This window comes from Macaca nemestrina, chromosome 9, assembly GCF_043159975.1.
Source record: "Macaca nemestrina isolate mMacNem1 chromosome 9, mMacNem.hap1, whole genome shotgun sequence".
Taxonomy (NCBI): domain Eukaryota; kingdom Metazoa; phylum Chordata; class Mammalia; order Primates; family Cercopithecidae; genus Macaca; species Macaca nemestrina.
In genome coordinates, this window is record NC_092133.1 from 19,339,607 (window position 1) to 19,358,640 (window position 19,034).

Genomic DNA, 19,034 nt, shown 5'->3' on the forward strand with positions numbered 1-19,034 from the left:
TGTGCTTAGCACCTTGTCGGACACCCAAATCTATAAAACTTGACCCCTGACCGGAAATAGCTTCTGCCTAGCCCCAGAGATAGACACACACCCAGACGACTGTGTGCAACTGGTTTTGACAGTCCACAACCTAGGGAGGCAGATGCCAGCAAGACAGCTGAGTGCCGCTGGTCACGGTGGCTTTATGGAGAAGGGGCTTGGCTGGACCTGGAACAATGATGGATCCAGAGAGGAAGGGAAGGAACATGCTTCCCTTCTGACTCTCTCTCATCCCCGGGCCTGCGCTCCTTCAACCCTGGGGCTTCCCCTTCACCTGCCACAGCCTAGAAGAAAAGGAGGGTATCAACATGGTCCTCAGCAGACAGCACCAAGAGCTGCTCTCCCCAGCACATCTGGCTGGCCCACCCGCTGCCTGGTTCACTACGGTGTCTGATGGTTTTTCGCATCTCCACCCTCCAGTGCCTACATCGGCAGGTCCTGTGGGTTCTCCCTATCTCGTGTCTACAGTCCACTCTTTCTCTTCATCCCTACACCCTTTGCCTTGTGGTGTATGAAGGACTGAAGGGCAGGAGCCATGACTCAAATATACTTTCCTGGCTCCCTGGGAATGACTACAGCCAATGGATGGATGGCAGACACAAGTGCTTTGAACTTGGACATGCTTGGATATGATCCCCCATGCCACTACTTATCAGGGATGTGGCCAAATCAGGTTGTCATTCAGCCTCCTTAGCCCATTCCCACAGCTGTGCACTTGCAGGGTGGTTGTGAGAATTTGGGGGGGTAGGGGCAAAGCTAATGGCATGGTGCCCAGCTGCCATGATTAGCTCACACCCTCATCATTCCATATGCACTAATGAGTCTATCTAACTGGCCTTCCTGCCTCCACTGCCAGTCCTCTCCCATCCGTCCTCCCCACAGCTTCAGGATTATTCTCTCTAGTCTGCTTAAAGAACAGCCTTGCATGGCCCTGCAGAATAAGGCACCAACTCCTGAGCAGAAGGATGAAGCCCTCTTCGTCTGCGTCACCCCCAGTCCACAGTTCTGGCCTCAGAGCCCACCTTCTCCCCTTTGAGGCCCACCCCCACCCACCTCCATGCTCCATGTTCCCCTGATACCCAGAGACACTGGCTGGTTTCCCAGACACACATGTACTTTCAGGGCTCAAGTTTTCTGAGCATCTCATCCCTTTTCTTTTTCTTTTCTTTTCTTTAAGAAGGAATCTTACTCTGTTGCCCAGGCTGGAGTGCAGTGGTGTGATCTCGGCTCACTGCAACCTCCGTCTCTCAGGTTCAAGCGATTCTCCTGCCTCAGCCTCCCGAGTAGCTGGGATTACAGGTGCACGCCACTACCCCCGGCTAGTTTTTATATTTTTAGTAGAGACAGGGTTTTGCCAGGTTGGCCAGGCTGGTCTCGAACTCCTGACCTCAGGTGGTCCACCCACCTTGGCCTCCCAAAGTGCTGGGATTACAAACATGAGCCACTGCACGCAGCCATCCCTATTTCTTAAAATGCCTCTGCCCCTTTCCAGTGAGCTCCTATGCATTCCTCAATGACGAGCTACAATTCCTTTCCCTGATAAACGCAGAGTTTGCCCCACTTTCCTTATTGCATTGCTGGTCCTTGTAGACATCCCTGGATTAGTTCTCTTCTCACCCTGGGTTCACTAGGCCTCTGGAAGGGCTGAGGACCCCTTGGGGTCACCTTTGTCTCACCAGGGCCAGGCCCAGCTCTTTCTACTCTTTGGCTTGGTACATATTGGCTCTTGTGGAATAGAAACAAAGGCTATTTTCCAGGAATTGGGCGGCTTTTGGGAATAGCCAAGGATGCGGAAGTGAAAACATACTTACAGTTTTTACGGTTTTTTTTTTTTTTTCCCTGAAGCGGCAGTGGAGGGACAGCCTTGAGAAGTTCAGAATTCAGGAAAAATGCAGCTTGAGACCCCAATTGCCTTACAAGGCCCTTTCACTTTCCCTTGTGCCCTGAAGCTGATTTCAAGGCTCACTGTCGTTGTCCTCAATTTATTTTCCCTGGTTTGGCTTCTTTAAACTCACTGCTTCTGAGTTCCTGCAGCCGACAGGAAACTCATGAATAGTGTTAGAAACAAAACGCAACACAAGCTAAGGCCTTTTAGTTGGGAGAACATGCTTTATTCTTTCTATTAAATGCTTCTGTGGGCCAGCCTGGTAGATGCTGAATCAATGCTCGTGGATTTCATAGTAGGAAATGTTTGTTTGCAGACCATCAGTGCTCACATTTATAAAGCTGGATTATGGTCCCTCCTGACTTTATCTCAGGCGAGAGTTGAAATTTTGCCGTCATCGTGCTCCTTTCATTTCCTTGTTTAGTTCAGTTTCCCCACCTTGGTGTTGTCTCCCGTTCTTCTCTGGTTCGGCTCAGTCATCCAGGCCCAGCAGCACCATTGCCTTAGATGAGGGTGCGGTGATGCTGGCAGTGTGGCTCTTGGCCCTTGGTGAGCAAGTCTGGTCACAGCAGGGCACGGGGCTGAGGTCCCCAGCTCCAGTAGAGAAGCTCCCCTGGGTCAGATGGTGGGTGCCCTACTGGTTAAGGTTAAGGTCAACAGGGCAACTTTTGCTGGGTGATGCCCATGGTAACTGATCCTGCCGATGCTTCTCTGTCTGCTGAGAAGCTCCTGTGACCAATGCTCTTTGGGCAAACACTTGACTACCTGGAAGAGCTTAGTCTCTGCCCTGCACTGTGGTGTGCCCAGTGCCAGCTGCCTCCCTCCCTTCTTGCTGGTTATTTGTAAATCTGCTTAGTGTCATGGTGGGATTGACCAGCAATGCCAGGGAGACAAGGGGGCGGCGGGGTGAGGTGAGCAAATGAGTGCAGGCTTCCCACAAAGTGCCTGTTTCTCCTTAACCACTGACTCGCCCCTAGACTGACACAAATGAAGGGCTGCCCGTGCAGACAGGGAGCTCATGCTGGTCTGGAGCAGAGTGATCACAACGAAAGCAGGAGGTGCCAAGGGTTCTAGATGGTGGGCAGGTTGCTGGGGTCCAGGTTTCAGAACAGCTCGTTCATGCGGTAAACTCTAGGAGTTGGTTTCATGGAAACCATTTGGAGGAAGAATTGTTTGGGTTCTCAGTGTTGTGACTGTGTCATGTAAGCTAGAGAAGTGGAGGAGATGCTTTTAAAAATCCCGTCTGTTCCAATATTTTAGCTAGATAGGACCTGCCAGATACCTAGATTTTTAGTGGACTTCTCTTTGCTCTTAATCCAGGCCACAGAATTCTTTCATGTACAAAGTAAGTGGATAGATTTGCTTTCCTTTCATTTACTCATTTAGTCAACAAATGTTTATTGGACATTGTGCTGAGCCCTGGAAACATGAGCTCCACACAAAGCCTGTCCTTGGAGCTTGCATCTAAATGGTGACACAGACAGCTACGCCATGATGCAGTCAGAGCTTTGAGAGGGTATCTCAGTTTCTTATTGCTGCAGTAACAAATTACCAAACTTAGTGACATGAAGCAACACGAACTCATTCATTTACAGTTCTGGAGATCAGAATCTCAGATCTAATCTGAGAATAGGGGCCACAGGGCTCTATTCCTCCTGGAGGCTCTAGGAAAGAATCTACTTCTTCACCTTTTCCAGATTCCAGAAGCTACCTGTGTTCTTTGGCTCATGGTCCCTTCCTCTATCCCCAAAGTCAACATGGTAGCATCTTATCTCCCTGACTCTTACCCTCCTACCTCCCCCTTATAAGGGCCCCTGTGATTACACTGTGATCGCCTGCACAAACCAGGATAATCTCCTTGATTAAATCACATCTGTGAAGTCCCTTTGCCATGTCAAGTAGCATGTTCACAGATGCGGGGGGTTAGGTCATGGACATCATTGGGGGCCCAATATTTAGTCCATCACAGAGGCCAGTGCTGGTAACATGGGATTATCAGTTAAAGAGGTCCAGAGGGCCGGGCGTGGTGGCTCAAGCCTGTAATCCCAGCACTTTGGGAGGCCGAGACGGGCAGATCACGAGGTCAGGAGATCGAGACCATCCTGGCTAACACGGTGAAACCCCGTCTCTACTAAAAAATACAAAAAAAAAACTAGCCGGGTGAGGTGGCGGGCGCCTGTAGTCCCAGCTACTCGGGAGGCTGAGGCAGGAGAATAGCGTGAACCCGGGAAGCGGAGCTTGCAGTGAGCCGAGATTGTGCCACTGCACTCAGCCTGGGCGACAGAGCGAGACTCCGTCTCAAAAAAAAAAAAGAGGTCCAGAGAAGGTGTCTCAGGAGGAATGTTATCCAGACCAAGACCTGAGGTGTTACAGCGGGTAGCTCGTTAGGTTTGAGCCGGGAAGGAGAGGGCTCCCCACCCCGCCCCACACACTAGGAGTGCTGGATGACCACCAGGTGATGGTCAGGCAGTTGTTAACTGTTTCTCTAAAGGAATGATTGGTCACAGCCAGTGCCAGGGAAAGGCAGGCTTCTCATAGAAAACACCTGAAACCAATCAGCAGCTTCCCAATAAGATCTCAGGAGTAGGAGAAGTAAGGCAGGGTCCCGGAAGTATGCCAGCGTAGAAAACCCCAGGTAAAGCGGTCAAGCCTCACACTTGGTTTCTCAGGTCGCCTATGTAGCCGTCTTCCAAGTTGGACTTTGCTTCTTTTCCTTTCCTTACTGTTCTAAAGCTTTTAATAAACTTTCACTTCTGCTCTGAAACTTGTCTGTTTCCCCTCCTGCCTTATGCCCCTCAAATTCTTTCTTCTGAGGAGGCAAGAATTGAGGTTGCTTCAGATCCGTACGGATAACTAACACTGGTAACAGAGGGACAAGTGTGATTTAGCAGAGGGGAAGACCATGATGTATGAAGGCCAGGGAAGGAAAGAGGGGTGCAGTGTCCGGGCTGTGGAGTATGACAGTGACCACGGGTGAGGCTGCTGCAATCTGCAGGGCTTTGGAGGCCAGGTAGGGCTTCTGAGGAACCAGGTGTGGCTTTTTTTTTTCTTCTTTTTTGATCTGGAGTCTTGCTCTGTTGCCAGGCTGGAGTGCAGTGGTGTGGTCTCAGTTCACTGCAATCTCCGCCTCCCGGGTTCAAGCGATTCTCTTGCCCTAGCCTCCTGAATAGCTGGGAACACAGGCGCACGCCACCAAGCCCAGCTAATTTTTGTATTTTTAGTAGAGATGGGATTTCACCATGTTGGCCAGGATGGTCTCGATCTCCTGACCTTGTGACCCACCCGCCTCGGCCTCCCAAAGTGCTGGGATTACAGGTGTGAGCCACCGTGCCCGGCCCAGGTGTGGCTTTTAATCATGGACAACCCGTGAAGAGATTCGTACTTTAAAGTCATGCAGCCAAGACGAGGCTGAGAACCATAGAACTTCAGAACTGGAAGGAACTTGACAAAGCATTTGACCTAAAAGACCTAAGAAGTAAATGGGCCGGAAGCCCCCAGAGAGGATCCGGATGGGAGGAACCCTCATTCTAGCCACAGCTCTGAGAGCAGAGCTCAGCGGCCCTCAGAGCACTTTGGAGGTAGTACAGTCTTAGTTTTCACAAGCACGCTGTGAGTGCAGACGTTTGCAGTGGAGGAGATAGAAAGTCGGCCGACGAGGCCATGGTCACTCTTTCAGCACCTGGTAAGCCTGAGGCTTCAGCGGAGGCTGTTTCTCTCCAAGCCAAGGGCCTGGTTCTCTCTCCCTGTGGCCCTGGAGCTGAGAATCCCATCTTCTGCCCAGTCGCCCCACACGCTGCCAGACCTCACACCAAACCCTTCCTCTTGGGACCAGAGGGTTCGAGGTGTATCTGAGCTGGGCCTTTGGAGAGAGGGCAGCCACTGTGAGTTTCTTCTGTTTCCTGTCCCTAGCCCTGGAACAGCTGCTGACGGAGTTGGATGACTTCCTCAAGATTCTTGACCAGGAGAACCTGAGCAGCACAGCCCTGGTGAAGAAAAGCTGCCTGGCGGAGCTCCTCCGGCTTTACACCAAAAGCAGCAGTGAGTGTGGGCCCCGGGCGGTGCAGAGGCCTCCACGCAAATAGAGATGGCTGTGAGTCAGTGCGGGCTGCCATAGCTAAGGACCACAGGCTGGGTGCTATAAACGACACTTCTTTTCTCATGCTTCTGGAGGCCAGAAGTCTAACATCAAGATATCAGCAGGTTTGGTCCCTTCTGAGGCCTCTCTCCCTGGCGTGCTGATGGCTGTCTTCTCCCTGTGTCCTCACATGGGTTTTCCTCTGTGTCTGTGTCCCAATCACCTCTTCTTATTTAATTAACTTTTTTGAAGCAGAAGCTCGCTCTGTCACCCAGTCTGGAGTGCAGTGGTGCGATCATGGTTCACTGTAGCCTCAAACTCCTGGGCTCCCAAGTAGCTGGGTCTACAGGTGCATGCCACCATGCCCAGCTATCTTTTTTTTTCTTGCATTTGTTTTTTGTAGAGATGGAATTTCACCACATTGCCCAGGCTGGTCTCCAGCTCCTGGGCTCAAGCCAGCCACCCTGCCTGGGCCCCTCAAAGTACTGTGTGAGCCACTGCACCCAGCCCTAATCTCCTCTCTCTCTTTCTTTGAGACAAGGTCTTACTCTCTTGCCCAGGCTGGAGTGCAGTGGCATGATCTCAGTCCACTGCAATCTCCACCTCCCAGGTTCAAACGATTCTCCTGCCTCAGCCTCCAGAGTAGCTGGGATTACAGGCTCCCACCACCACGCCCAGCTAATTTGTATTTTTAGTAGAGACAGGGTTTCACTATGTTGGCCAGGCTGGTCTCAAACTCCTGACCTCAGGTGATCCACCCACCTCGGCCTCCCAAAGTGCTGGGATTACAGGCGCAAGCCACTGTGCCTGGCCTTAATCTCCTCTCTTTATAAGGATATCAGTCATAGTGGATTAGGGCCACCCTAATTATCTTATTTTAACTTAGCTACCTCTTTGAAGACCTATCTCCAAATGCAATCATATTCCGAGGCATACTGGGTGCTAGGATTTAATATACCAATTTAATATACGATGGTGCAGGACTGACCCGACTTGGGCTGGAGCCCTAGAAATCTCTGGCCACTTGACACAGCAGCCTATGAGTGAGGTTTTAAATGAAGTATTTTCAAAGCACTCTTCCCTGCTGGTTGAAAGTAGAGATGCAATAATGAACTATAATAATAGCTAGGGCTTACTGAACAGTCTCATGAGTATATGTAATAACCCATTTCATCTTTAAGACATCCCTGTGAGGCTGGTGCTATTGTTATAGAGGGGAAAACTGAGACCTGGAGAGTTTAACCTGCCCTGTATTACACAACCCAAGGGAAAACATAGTTGGAAGACTTTGTAAATTACAGAACCCTGAATCCATAATTTTTCTGTCTTTTTAAAATTGAGATCATTTACCTATAAAGTGCACATATGTGAAATAATCAATTCAGTGAGTTTTGATAATTGTATACCCCTGTCTCCTCATCACCCAGAACAAGATATAGAACATTTCCATTATCCAGAAAGTTCTGTCTTGGCCATTCCCAGCCGCCGAACACAAGCAACCATGGTGCTGATTAATGTTGCCTGTGCTGGGGTTCTGTATAACTGGATTCATATGATGTGTACTGTATGTCTGGCTTCTCTGGAGATTCGTTCATCCATGCTGTTGAGTGTGTCTGTAGTTTGTTCCTTTTATCGCTGAGTAGTATTCCATTCTGTGAATATATCACAGTCTGTTTATCCTTTCACTTAACTGATAGCCATTTGGGTTGGTCACAGATTTGAACTATTACGAATGAGGCGGCTAGGAACATTCTTGAAAAAGTCTTCTTGGGGACATATGGTTTTATTTCTAGCAAATTCAGATTCCTTTAAAAAAGGAAAACCCTTTTTGTGAAGTCGTAACAGTTGAGTTGATTTTTATGTCAGATGTTTAAGAACTGGAAATGCTGTTTGGGGACAGTCAGGGACCGTGTGAGGGCATGTAATCCATCTGCCTCCCAGCGGGAACAGGCCAAGTCCTGCCAGGGAAGGGAAGTCTCCACCTGCCCCGGCCATCACAGTCCAGAAATGCTTCCTTGTGTCCAACCTGAATCTGCCAGACTACATTTCGAGGACTTTCCCCTTCCCTGTTCCCTGTGGAACTAGTTTCTATTCTCTGAATAAGCAGTCGTAAAGCCGAGGCATGTTGCTATATGCCCATCTGCCTTCTCTTCTGGAGGAATCATCTGCCTTAGCCTCTCATCAGAGGTGTTTTCCTTCAGCCTTTGCAGCTTCCCATGCTCCTGAAGGCTTTGTAGGGAGCGTCCGCCTGCCTGCCTGCCGCCACGAGTGCTGGTCAGCGGCACATCAAAGCAGCCCACCGTGGGAACGCAGATGGGAAATCCACATTACAAAGCGGGAAAGTTAGAGGGGGATGGTTCACTCCATGAAGGATTTATCAGTGGAATCCTCTAAAAAGCACACTCCCCACACCACTTCGATATGCTCCACCTTGAACGCACAATGATAAAAAAACGCTTCTGTTGGGAACGGAAACCACCTGTTTGTGATAAGTCTGACCCGTGGTTCTTGGTGCTAACCACTCTGGCAGCGCCTCCTATATGTGGTCTCTTTTTTGAATTAACCTGTGATGTGGCTTCCTGTAGGATGACCTTTTTGTTCTGCCCTTGATCAGCTCTTATAAAGTCAGGCCTTCCCCTTCTCCTTGGACTCCGCAGCTCGTAGGGGGTGGGAAGCTGCTGAGAACTGGTCATGGGTTCCCCAAGGTGAATCACCTCCAGAGTGCCACCCATGCACAGCCACACTGAGGCCTGGGGCCTGTATTCTCAGAAGCAAAGCCCACTTGTTAATAGCCACTGTTTAACAGAACTTCCCTTCCGGCCCTCTTTGTAGCCCTTAGACCGCAGATTGGGTACAATAGCAGCCAACATTTACTGTGTACTTTCTGTGTCTCTGTACTTAATGTAGTAAATGACATGGATGACATCATTCATTCCTTATCCCAAACCTTATTCCCATTTTACCGGCAAGGAAACCAAGCCTCTGAAAGTCACTTTCCTGATGGCACACGGCTGTGAGGGCAGAGCCAGGGCTTGGGCCTGGACAGGTGGACCTAACCTTGTCTCCCCCTGCTCCATTGCGCTTCAGTAACTGTTGTGTCGCACAGGACAGAATCTTAAACAGACATACCACACCTGAAATTACAGCATTCTTTCCCTTGCCCTCCCAGACCCACCTCTACCCAAAAATTAGCTCAGCCTGTTGAGACTTGTAGATGGAGGCAAGGTGATCATCTCAAGATAGCTGTGGTCCACACAGGCTGAGCTGCTAGGACTTCCACACATTTTGGGCAGGATGTGTATGTGTGCATTTATACTTCGCAAAGGGAATTGTCTCTTTTGAGTTTTCTGATCTTTGTGTTTTTTTTTTTTTCCTCAGTGTAACAATTTTTTCTACCCTCTTTGCTTTTTGTTTGGATGGAGAGGTCCAGGCATAGACTAAGATCTGTTTATTGAGGGCTTGGCTCCCTGTGGTCTGTTCCAGCCTTCATCAGTGAGAGCTGTGTCCCTACCATACCAGCCCTTGCTCCTGCCTCACACTCCTACTCCCACCCTCAGAAGTTCCAAGGACGTTTCAGTGGCTGCCCCTCTGATCAAAGGCACTTCAAATGCTCTGTATCCAGTGGTAGCAAAGAGGTTCATGTTCCTCCTCCCCACCCTACACCAGTTCTCTGGGAAGGACTATCCTCTGCAGACCTCCAAGCACTTTGAGCTCATCTTCCCAACACCTTCAGGCCATAGTCATTTCCCACCCACTGTGTAACGATCAGATTCAGGTATGTCTCTCCTGCCAGACTGTGGAGTTCACAAAGGCAGAGGTAACATCTGTTTTCTGCTGTATCCCCAACACTTAGCACAGTGCTGATGCTGAATGCACTTCTTCAGATAGTTGAGTGAACGATAGAAAGTTCTCCAGCCCAAGGCTGCTGCCTCCCAGACAGGACTGAGCAGTCTGGCCTCCCTGTCAGCGACCTCACTGACTAAGGCCAGGTTTACTGTTTTTCCCACAATTGCAGAAGGTCTTGGGAGCCTCTTACTTCCCAACCTGGATAGTCCTAGATTAGCAACCCTCTAGGAATCAAAACTAAGTCAGCCTCAGCCTGCAGCGCACCCGAGGTGGGCCGATGCACCCTCATGAAGTGGCCAGTGTGAGTTTTCTCTGCAACTTACAAATCGTCATCTTAGAGAGAAAGCACCTGCTCAGAATCTAACATTTAAAACAATAACATCTTGTCTTTTATTTTTTTGTATAGGTGTGTGAACTTAATGATATAAAAAAATAAAATGAACACTGAACACTATTTATGTTCTTCCAGTTCCTTTTCTGATCTTTATCAGCATTATCTGAATATTTTGTGGTTTTCCTCTGTTTTCTGCTTTACATTATTTTTATATTTAGAATTGCTGCATGCACACATTTCCATGTGTTGACAATTCATATACTTTTTCTTTTTTTGCTATTCTGAAACATGATCTTATAATCAAACTCTAGGTCTTGAATATCTTTGTAAACAGACACAGAGCTACCTTGCTAGTTTTCATGATTGGGTAGAGTTCAATGCTGGGTGAATCCTAATGTTTAACCTATTGGTAGACATTTACGTTGTTTTTTTTTTTTTTTTTTTTTTTTTTTTGAGACGGAGTCTCACTCTGTTGCCCAGGCTGGAGTGCACTGGCACTATCTCAGCTCACTGCAAGCTCCGCCTCCTGGGTTCATGCCATTCTCCTGCCTCAGCCTCCTGAGTAGCTGGGACTACAGGCACCCACCACCAAGTCCGGCTAATTTTTTGTATTTTTAGTAGAGACAGGGTTTCACCATGTTAGCCAGGATGGTCTCGATCTCCTGACCTCATGATCTGCCCGCCTTGGCCTCCCAAAGTGCTGGGATTACAGGTGTGAGCCACCGTGCCTGGCCATATTTTGTATTCTTTTTTTAAAAAAATTCATGCAATATTGTAGTGAATGTCCTTAAATACAGTTTTCTTTAAAGGCTAGAGTTTATTTGTAGGATAAGTTTCTGGCAGTAGAAATGCTGGGTCAAAGAATATGAACACAAAAACATATCCTCCAAAATCATCTCTAAAATGGCCATGCCAATTATACACTCTTCAGTAATCTATTTAGTTTTTAAACATGACTTGCTGTTGTATATGTTGATGTGCCATGGTTTGTTACCATTTTCCTGTTGTTGAGCCTTTCAGTCACGTCCCATGTTTTAAGCTGTCATTTTTCGTCTTAGTTGTAAGGTTACCTTACCTTTCCAAACCCCCTAGTATCTGAGTTTTGTACTCTTGAAAACTGAAGAGTTTTGTTAAAACAGGCAGTATTTCATCATGATTGTTTTCCATACTATGCAGACAAGAAAACGGAGGCACAAGGGTTAGGTGCTTTACCCAGAATTCTGCCATTATGGCAAAGCTTTGGTTGAGACGCCCTCTCCTGCCTCTCCCTGCAGGGCACTTTTCCCCTCTGCCATATTCTGGAGAAGGGACTGACCCAGCCCCCTTTGAGTCTCAGTGGGTGGGAGTCTGTGAGTTTCGGTTCACTCCATTCGTACCTCATAGCTCCCACCATAAACTGCTGCAGTCCCTGGCACAGGGGTGACATTGCTGACTGGTCCTGGCAGGGCAAGGCACCAAGATGACAACCCCAGGTGCCGTTCACTGAGGCTGTATCCAGCCCATCCTGTTCCTCTTGGCTCTTGGGGCCCTGCTTTTGCAGGCCTGTTGGCTGGAGTTTGGGTGGTCTGTGGCCGTGGAACAGAGTGACGCTGAACTGCTTCCTTCGCCAGAGGTTAGAATTGGGTCCTTTGGCTCAGTAACGCAGTCTCCAACCACTGGAATTTATCAGCCACAAGTTTCTAGGAAATGCAAATTAAGGCTGCAGAAGAAATTCAAGAGGATTTTGACAAAGAGAAACCCTAGGACGAGTTTCCTCTGAAGACTTCTGAAGAAAGGGTCCTTGGGGGATTGGAAGTGGAGCAAGAGTTAGGAGGCCAGCTTTTCTCTGCCCAGACAGGCGTGGGAAAGGTGACTTAGCCTGCACAGAAGTGGTTTTGAAGGAGGGCATGGGTTGTGCCACTGCAGGGTATAATCCATAGGGTAGAGCAGGTGGCTGGTGGCTCTTCAGTTCTTATTCTCAGGATACTCACCCCTTTAAACTCAAAACTCACGTGATTTGGCTATTCAGGTCCCCCTTCACCCGTCCAATGGCCCCCTACCTAGAGGCCTCTGAGCTAAACTTCCAGGTCCTCAGTGTGACCTGGCTTATCTACACACACTCGGATTAGCCCATTCAAGTAATTTAGACTAGGGTGAGAATGACAGGAAATATTTTACAATTTAAATGAAATGCTAGGAAGCCCAGAGACCTCTCTGCTTGGTGGGATACAAGGCAGATCTTGAACTTAAGATTTCTTTCTTTCTTTTTTTTTTTTTAAAGACTGAGTCTCACTCTGTTGCCCAGGCTGGAGTGCAGTGGTGTGATCTCGGCTCACTGCAAACTCTGCCTCCCGAGTTCAAGTGATTCTCCTGCCTTAGTCTCCTGAGTAGTTACGATTATAGGCACGCCACCATGCCTGGCTAACTTTTGTATTTTTAGTAGAGACAGGGTTTCACCACGTTGGCCAGGCTGGTCTCCAACTCCTGACCTCAAGTGATCCACCTGCCTCGGCCTCCCAAAGCACAGGATTTTTATTCCTTAAGTTATCCTTCTGTATCTTACCTGCCCCCGCCCCCTCGGCCAGGCTAGAAAACCAGCAGTCAGCAACTTGTCATTTCTCTTTTGCAAATCTGTCAGCTCTTTCCATGTTAGACTATTCTTTCAATCCACTGAAAATGCCGTGTGCTTTTACTGGAACCCAGGCAGATGAAAACGGCTCTGGGGTAACAGGGTTTCTGGCTGGAGGCCCTTTCTCTTCATGAAGTCACACAAAGTCCGTGTCTCCTTCCTTCTGCAGGCTCTGATGAGGAGTACATTTATATGAACAAAGTGACCATCAACCAGCAACAGAATGCAGAGTCTCAAGGCAAAGGTATGAGGCTGGGATCACTGACGGGATGGCCACTCCCGGGATGAGGGAAGGTCCACGCTGGTTCTGTCCCACCTCTTCTTCCTCCCAGCCGGCACACAGACCCGCCTGGCGGAGTTATTTTTGGAAGCCACATTTTGGTTGGTGGTATTTTGGGTTGATGTATTTTGGGATGTTTCAACAGGCCACCCCCTCCTTGCCCATTGGATAAGGAATCTGGCCCTAAAACTTTTTGGCTGTTCCCAGCATCATCCTAGGAACAGGAAGTCATAATTCAGATGTTCGAAGAAAGCAGCTGTGTGTGGTGCTGATCCCACGGTTCTGCCTTTATGTCTTTTGATAGAAGTCTGTTTTGAAGAAGAGGAGAGAGAAATAAATGGTGGTGTCAGCAACTGCCTTAATAGTCACAGATGATGTTCAAAGGTGCTGTCTTTGGTGGAACGTTTTGTCTCCCATGGAAAGGACATATGTTGTCTTCCATGGTGCCTCCCTCTTCTGCTCTGTTCTGCTCTCTGCTTTTCCCTTAAAACCTCCAGGGAGGGGCCTGGCAAGACCTCGGGGAGGCCCAGAGGTATGCAGAGCTGCCTAGTTGCAGAAGAGGCAGGCTAAGAAGCACCATCTCCTAACTCCCAAGCCTGTGACTCAAACACAAAGGCTTAGAGAGGGGTGGGAACACAGCATTGCAAAGCACTCAGTCCCGTCAAAGGCTTGTCTCTGAGATATCAGCCACCAAATCCCCGAGGTCGGGCCTGCCTGAGACTGTCTGTCCCAGGGCTGGATGAAATGGACAGGCTCAGAAGTGTCTTTGGCACCTTTCCTTACAAGTGCACCGAGGGTTGGTGGCCTCACTTCCCCGGTGTGGCTCCTTCACTTCCTGCCCCTCACCAAGCCTGAGACATGGCAGAACTCATCCAGATGAGGTTGGCCACTCTGGTGGGGGTCGCTTGCCTTCCGAGTATACTGTGGGAGGAAAGAGCCATAATCACAGGGTCCATGCTGAGAGTGGCTCAATATAGTGGCCGCCAGGCAGCTCCTCTGCTGGCCGAAGCTCTGTGGCTAGACCATTTTTTTGACGTGGGGTGGGTAGGGGAGCAGGTACAGAGGCTGCCAGAAACACCAGGCACATGGCTGGGGCACTCCTGTATCCTATTCTTGGAGGAAAAACAACTTCAGCTCCAGAAACCGCCTGCCTGGATAATAAACGCCTCAAAAAGAGGTGCATGTGCATGTGACCAGGAATGGTGCATGTGACCGGGCATTCCTGAGGAAGGAGACCCTGTGTGAGGCTGCTCACCCCTCACCGAAGCCTTCTCCTTTTGCTGCCCGCAGTACCTGAGGAGCAGGGCCTGCTGCCCAATGGGGAGCCCAGCCAGCACTCCTCGGCCCCTCAGAAGAGCCTTCCAGACCTCCCACCACCCAAGATGGTAAGTGTCAGTCCAGGACCCCTGATTTCCCTGATGTGAGCCCCTTGAACGTCCAGTTGTCCTCACAGGTGTCAGCTCACTCAGTGTCTGGCATTTTCTGAGCAACTGCTGTGTTCAGGGACGGGGACAAGGCACGGGTAGGGACAGAGCAAAAGTAAACCTGCCTACAGGGGATTTGCTTGGGGCCGCGGTACTCCGGATGCTGAGGGTGATGGGTCTGGGGAAATTTGATTGAGTGCCACCTGACGCTACTCAGGCTCTTTATCTAGTATCATGTGAACAGGGCCATGAACAGCTGTGGTCATCAGCCTAGGCCACAGTGACCTTTAAAAAATTTGCAAGAACCAGGTATAGTGGTGCATGCCTGTAGTCCCAGCTACTCAGGAGGCTGAGGCAGGAGGATTGCATGAGGCCAGGAACTGGAGGCTGCAGTGCACTGTGATCACACCTGTGAATAGCCACTATAGGCCAACCTGGACAACACAGCAAGACCCCATCTCTAAGATATAAAATAAGTGAATAAATAAATAAATAAATCATTCCCCTATGTTGTTCTGGAGTTAAAAAGCAAAGGAAACGTAAAAATTCATAAATCATATCATACTGCACTTCCTGCTTGAACCTTACCAATAGTTCTTATTAAACATAGAAAAAACAAAATCCCATTTCTTAGCATGGCCTCAGGGCCTATGATCTGGCTCAGCTTCATTGTCCGGCCTCCTCATACAGGGTCTTCACTGGCCTCCCTTCTGCCCCTGGATTCTGTCACTGTGGTCAGGCCTGCTTTAGGGATTTTGCACCACCTGGGCCCCTACTAACTTCTCATCTCTCCGGAGTTCTTAAGAGAGACTTCGGCTGGGCGCGGTGGCTCAAGCCTGTAATCCCAGCACTTTGGGAGGCCGAGGTGGGCGGATCACGAGGTCGGGAGATCGAGACCATCTTGGCTAACACAGTGAAACCCCATCTCTACTAAAAATACAAAAAATTAGCCGGGCGTGGTGGCAGGCGCCTGTAGTCCCAGCTACTCGGGAGGCTGAGGCAGGAGAATGGCGTGAACCTGGGAGGCAGAGCTTGCAGTGAGCCGAGATCGTGCCACTGCACTCCAGCCTGGGCGACAGAACGAGACTCGGTCTCAAAAAAAAAAAAAAAAAAAAAGAGACTTCTGCTGCCTTGGCTAAGTAAGGCATCCCTCCCCCATCTGCACCCAGGTTGCTATCTACCCACCACCCAGTTACCCGCTCCATGGCTTGTGCTACTGGAACAGTCTTGTTTACTGTCTCCTTTCCTGATGTCACCTCCTGAGGACAGGGACCTTGTCTCTCGTTTACTATTTTGTGTCCAGTATCTGCAGACATGGACAGAGGTAGGCCATACATAAATATCCATTAATTTGGATGGATGGAGTTGTAAAATCATATGGATGTGGGTTCAAATCCCAGTTCTGCATGCCACTAGCTCTTTGGCCTTGAGCAAGTTATTTGAAGTCTCTAACCCTCTGTTTCCTGTTTATATGGAAGAAGTGCTCACATCTGTCTCATCAGATGGGCTTATTCAATGGGCTAAGGCTGGCAGCCCCTCACCACTGTGTGGCATACTGTGCTAGTATTCAGTGAGATAAGTGGTAGTATTTATATTTTAAGGGTGAGGAAGCCTAATGTCACACAGCCTGTAAGTAACAGAGTCAGCATTTGAACCCATGTTCTTTCCCCTGTAGGGCATGGCTGGGGAGGGATCCTGGGGCAGGACCGGGGTCTCAGCTTAGAAGCGTTTATATGGGTAGCCAGGGGGTCTGGGGTCAGCGCCAGCAGGAAGCTAAGCTCCCGCCAAGTGACCATCACCTGATCTGTGGGCACATGTTTCCGTGGAGGGGATCCCAGCCCCAGAATGGCTCTGGACCGGCCCCTTCATTCGTGCCTTCCTGGGGGGCAGGGGCCACAGCTGAGGATCTGACTCCACCATGTGTGATGGGTGGGCAGTTCCAGAGAACCGGGGACAGTGTCCCACTGCATGCTGTCCCTTGAGCTGGGTGACAGCTGGTGGGGACTCCTCATCTCAGGCTGAGTGAGGCTTGATGTCAAGACTGAACCTGAGTCCCTGGTGTCCCTGTGATGCTGACAGTGCCAGTCACTGTTACACCCTGAGCCTCAACCCCATCCCATGCACACACACCATCCGCCCACCACCCAGCAAGGAATAGCTATTTTTGTCACTGTTTTTCATATGAAGAAACAGACTCAGAGTTAAAAACCACTGGCCAAGGTCCCACAGTTGGGAGGTACTAGGCCAGGATTTAAATGCAGGTTTTTGTTGTTGTTGTTCCCAATTCCTCCCCCAGCCTGGGCCTCCCTGACATTTGCTCCTGTCTGTAGCAGAGCAAGGGCTCAAGCTGTGTCCCTCCAGCACCAGGCTCCCCTCACTTTCAGTCCCGATACTTGGGGGAACAGCACAGCGCCTCTGCTGTCCCATCCGTATGCTGACGGCTTTAACCAGAGGTTTTCTGGTGTGGCCCAGGCATTGCTTGCTGGCTGGTGGGAGTGGAAAGGTGGCTGTTCTGAGCCACGGCTGGAACTTTTCTATCCTAAATCCAGCGTCTGATTCTGACCAAGGTACCTTGGGCTTTGCTAGTGGAAGTGCCATCATCTGCCCCACCAGGGACAGCTGCGGGTGGGTCCTCAGCTGGTGGGTAGGGGCAGAGATTCACGAGCACCGAGTACTGTGTGAGTGTTCGAGAAATTGTGTTTTACAAACAGCATGGACTGAGGGGCCCAGGGTCTGGGGCCTGGCTATAGCTGTAAGTTAACTGGGCCATGGTGAGTCCCTGTGGGCCCTGGGATTCTGGTGCTGGCTTCTGCTCCTCGGCCAGTGCCCTGTGCCTCGGACACTGAGTGTGGAGAGGGGCACGTGGTTCCCTCTAGAGTAGACTTCTTGGATTGTCGTCTGTGATTAGGGCTTGTGTCCTGTTTGAAAGGACAACTGCAACTGGTGCTGCAGTTGGGGAAAATATCAGTACCCAGGAATGGCCTGATCCCAAGGTGGCCTTTCAGCCAAGTGGTAACTGCCTGTGGACAGCTTCCAGGCCCCAGGGAGACTTCTAGCAAAGCCAGCTGAGTTGACAGGAAAAGGCAGCTGCCTCCCACTTTGTGGACTTTGCTGTGAAGGACCAGAGATGGGCGTGGACCGCGAGTCCCCTGACTAGGTCCCTCCTGGTCTTGTGCAAGGCACCCAACTACCCCAGGGGGTTCCAGATGTGGTACGGGGATGTAGGTGGTGTCCACCAGGCACTCTCCCTGTCCTTGTCCACACACACGAGCACATGTCCTCACTCCGTCAGGCCTCCTCAGGTTGAATCAGGCTGAAGCAGCCATCACTCTTAGTCCAGGGCCCCCAGAGGAGCAGCGTCAGGGCAGAGCCGTGTCTGTGGCTCTGAAGGAGGAGGAGAACCAGAGCAGGGAGAGGCCGTGGCCGCCGGAACCCCATGGCCATGCTAGCCAGACCATCAACTGTGGCCAACAAACATCTGTTTCTGCTGCAAGGACCACAGCACCTGGCTGTGTAGACAGCAGCCTGGAGAGGCCACAGCTGCCTGAGTCACTGTCCAGCTGAGGCTGGAGCCCTGAGCCTGGAGTGCCCTGTGGCCTCTCTTCCTCAGACAGCAAACCCGTGCCTTCCTCCCCTGATCCCAGAACTTCAAGGTGTCAGGGAGGCCTCTCCACCTGAGGGCTGGGCCCTGCACAGCTGCCTGGCCCTGGACTCACCGGCCCCTTCTGCAGCACCTGGAGGTCCGCCTGGGGTCCTCAGGGCCTATGGCTGGGCCAGGATCATGCCTCGGTCGCAGGCTCGGGATGCGTGTCGGCCACGAGCCCAGATGTCCTCACTCCAACCCCTACAGACTCAGTAGAGAGCAGGTCTGTCCAGCGATAGAAGGGGCAGCCAGGGGTTTGGAGTGACCTCGTGGGTGTGGACAGTGACTCACGGAGCTGTGGCCTCTCCAGGCTGCTGTCTACACAGCCAGGTGCCGTGGTCCTTGCAGGAGAAACAGATGTTTGTTGGCCATGGTTGATGGTCTGGCTAGCATGGCCATCTCCACCCCATCATCCCTCTGAGGCCTGGCCACGCGCTGGTCTGCTGTTATATGAGCTGCTCTGTGGGGGAAGCCACTTAATCCCTAAAAGGACGTTGCCATGGCTAGCCTGGGAGGCTGGGCCTGGCCTGTCCACTCACCCCCACCTGGGAGCCTTCTGCAGTGTACTCTGGGGCAGGGTGGTTAGAGCTGGGAGGACGCCTTGGGTCCTCTGAGCCATCCCTCATCAGCTCTTGTGTCTAGTCTAAGCCAGGGCTTGGCAAACTGGAGCTCACTGGCCAAATCTGATCTGCAACATCCTTTAGTCAATAGTGTTTTATTAGAACGCAGCCAAGCTTATTTAGTTGTATTAGTCTGTGGACTTCTGAGCTACAGCAAGCAGTAGAGTTGAATAGCTGAGATAAGACAGAGGTTCTGAGTGGCCCACAAATCCCTAAAACATTTACTTTTTGGCCCTTTCCTGAAAAGATTTGCGGCCCTTTGGACCTCTGGTCTGGTCAA

At 50.4% G+C, this 19,034-nt stretch overlaps 1 protein-coding gene across 9 annotated transcripts in view; it reads left to right on the forward strand.

The window, feature by feature from the left end:
* LOC105467069 (actin filament associated protein 1 like 2) overlaps nt 1-19,034 on the forward strand; it is a 108,251-nt gene that overhangs the window by 57,318 nt on the left and 31,899 nt on the right. For 7 of the 9 annotated variants that reach the window (XM_071069081.1, XM_071069077.1, XM_071069079.1 and 4 more), the window contains 3 exons: nt 5,834-5,962; nt 12,957-13,031; nt 14,358-14,452. In XM_071069081.1, coding sequence (XP_070925182.1) covers nt 5,834-5,962; nt 12,957-13,031; nt 14,358-14,452 — 299 coding nt within the window. Of the gene's footprint in view, nt 1-5,494; nt 5,607-5,833; nt 5,963-12,956; nt 13,032-14,357; nt 14,453-19,034 lie in introns of those variants that run through there. The other 2 variants (XM_071069080.1, XM_024788320.2) reach the window with 2 other exon arrangements.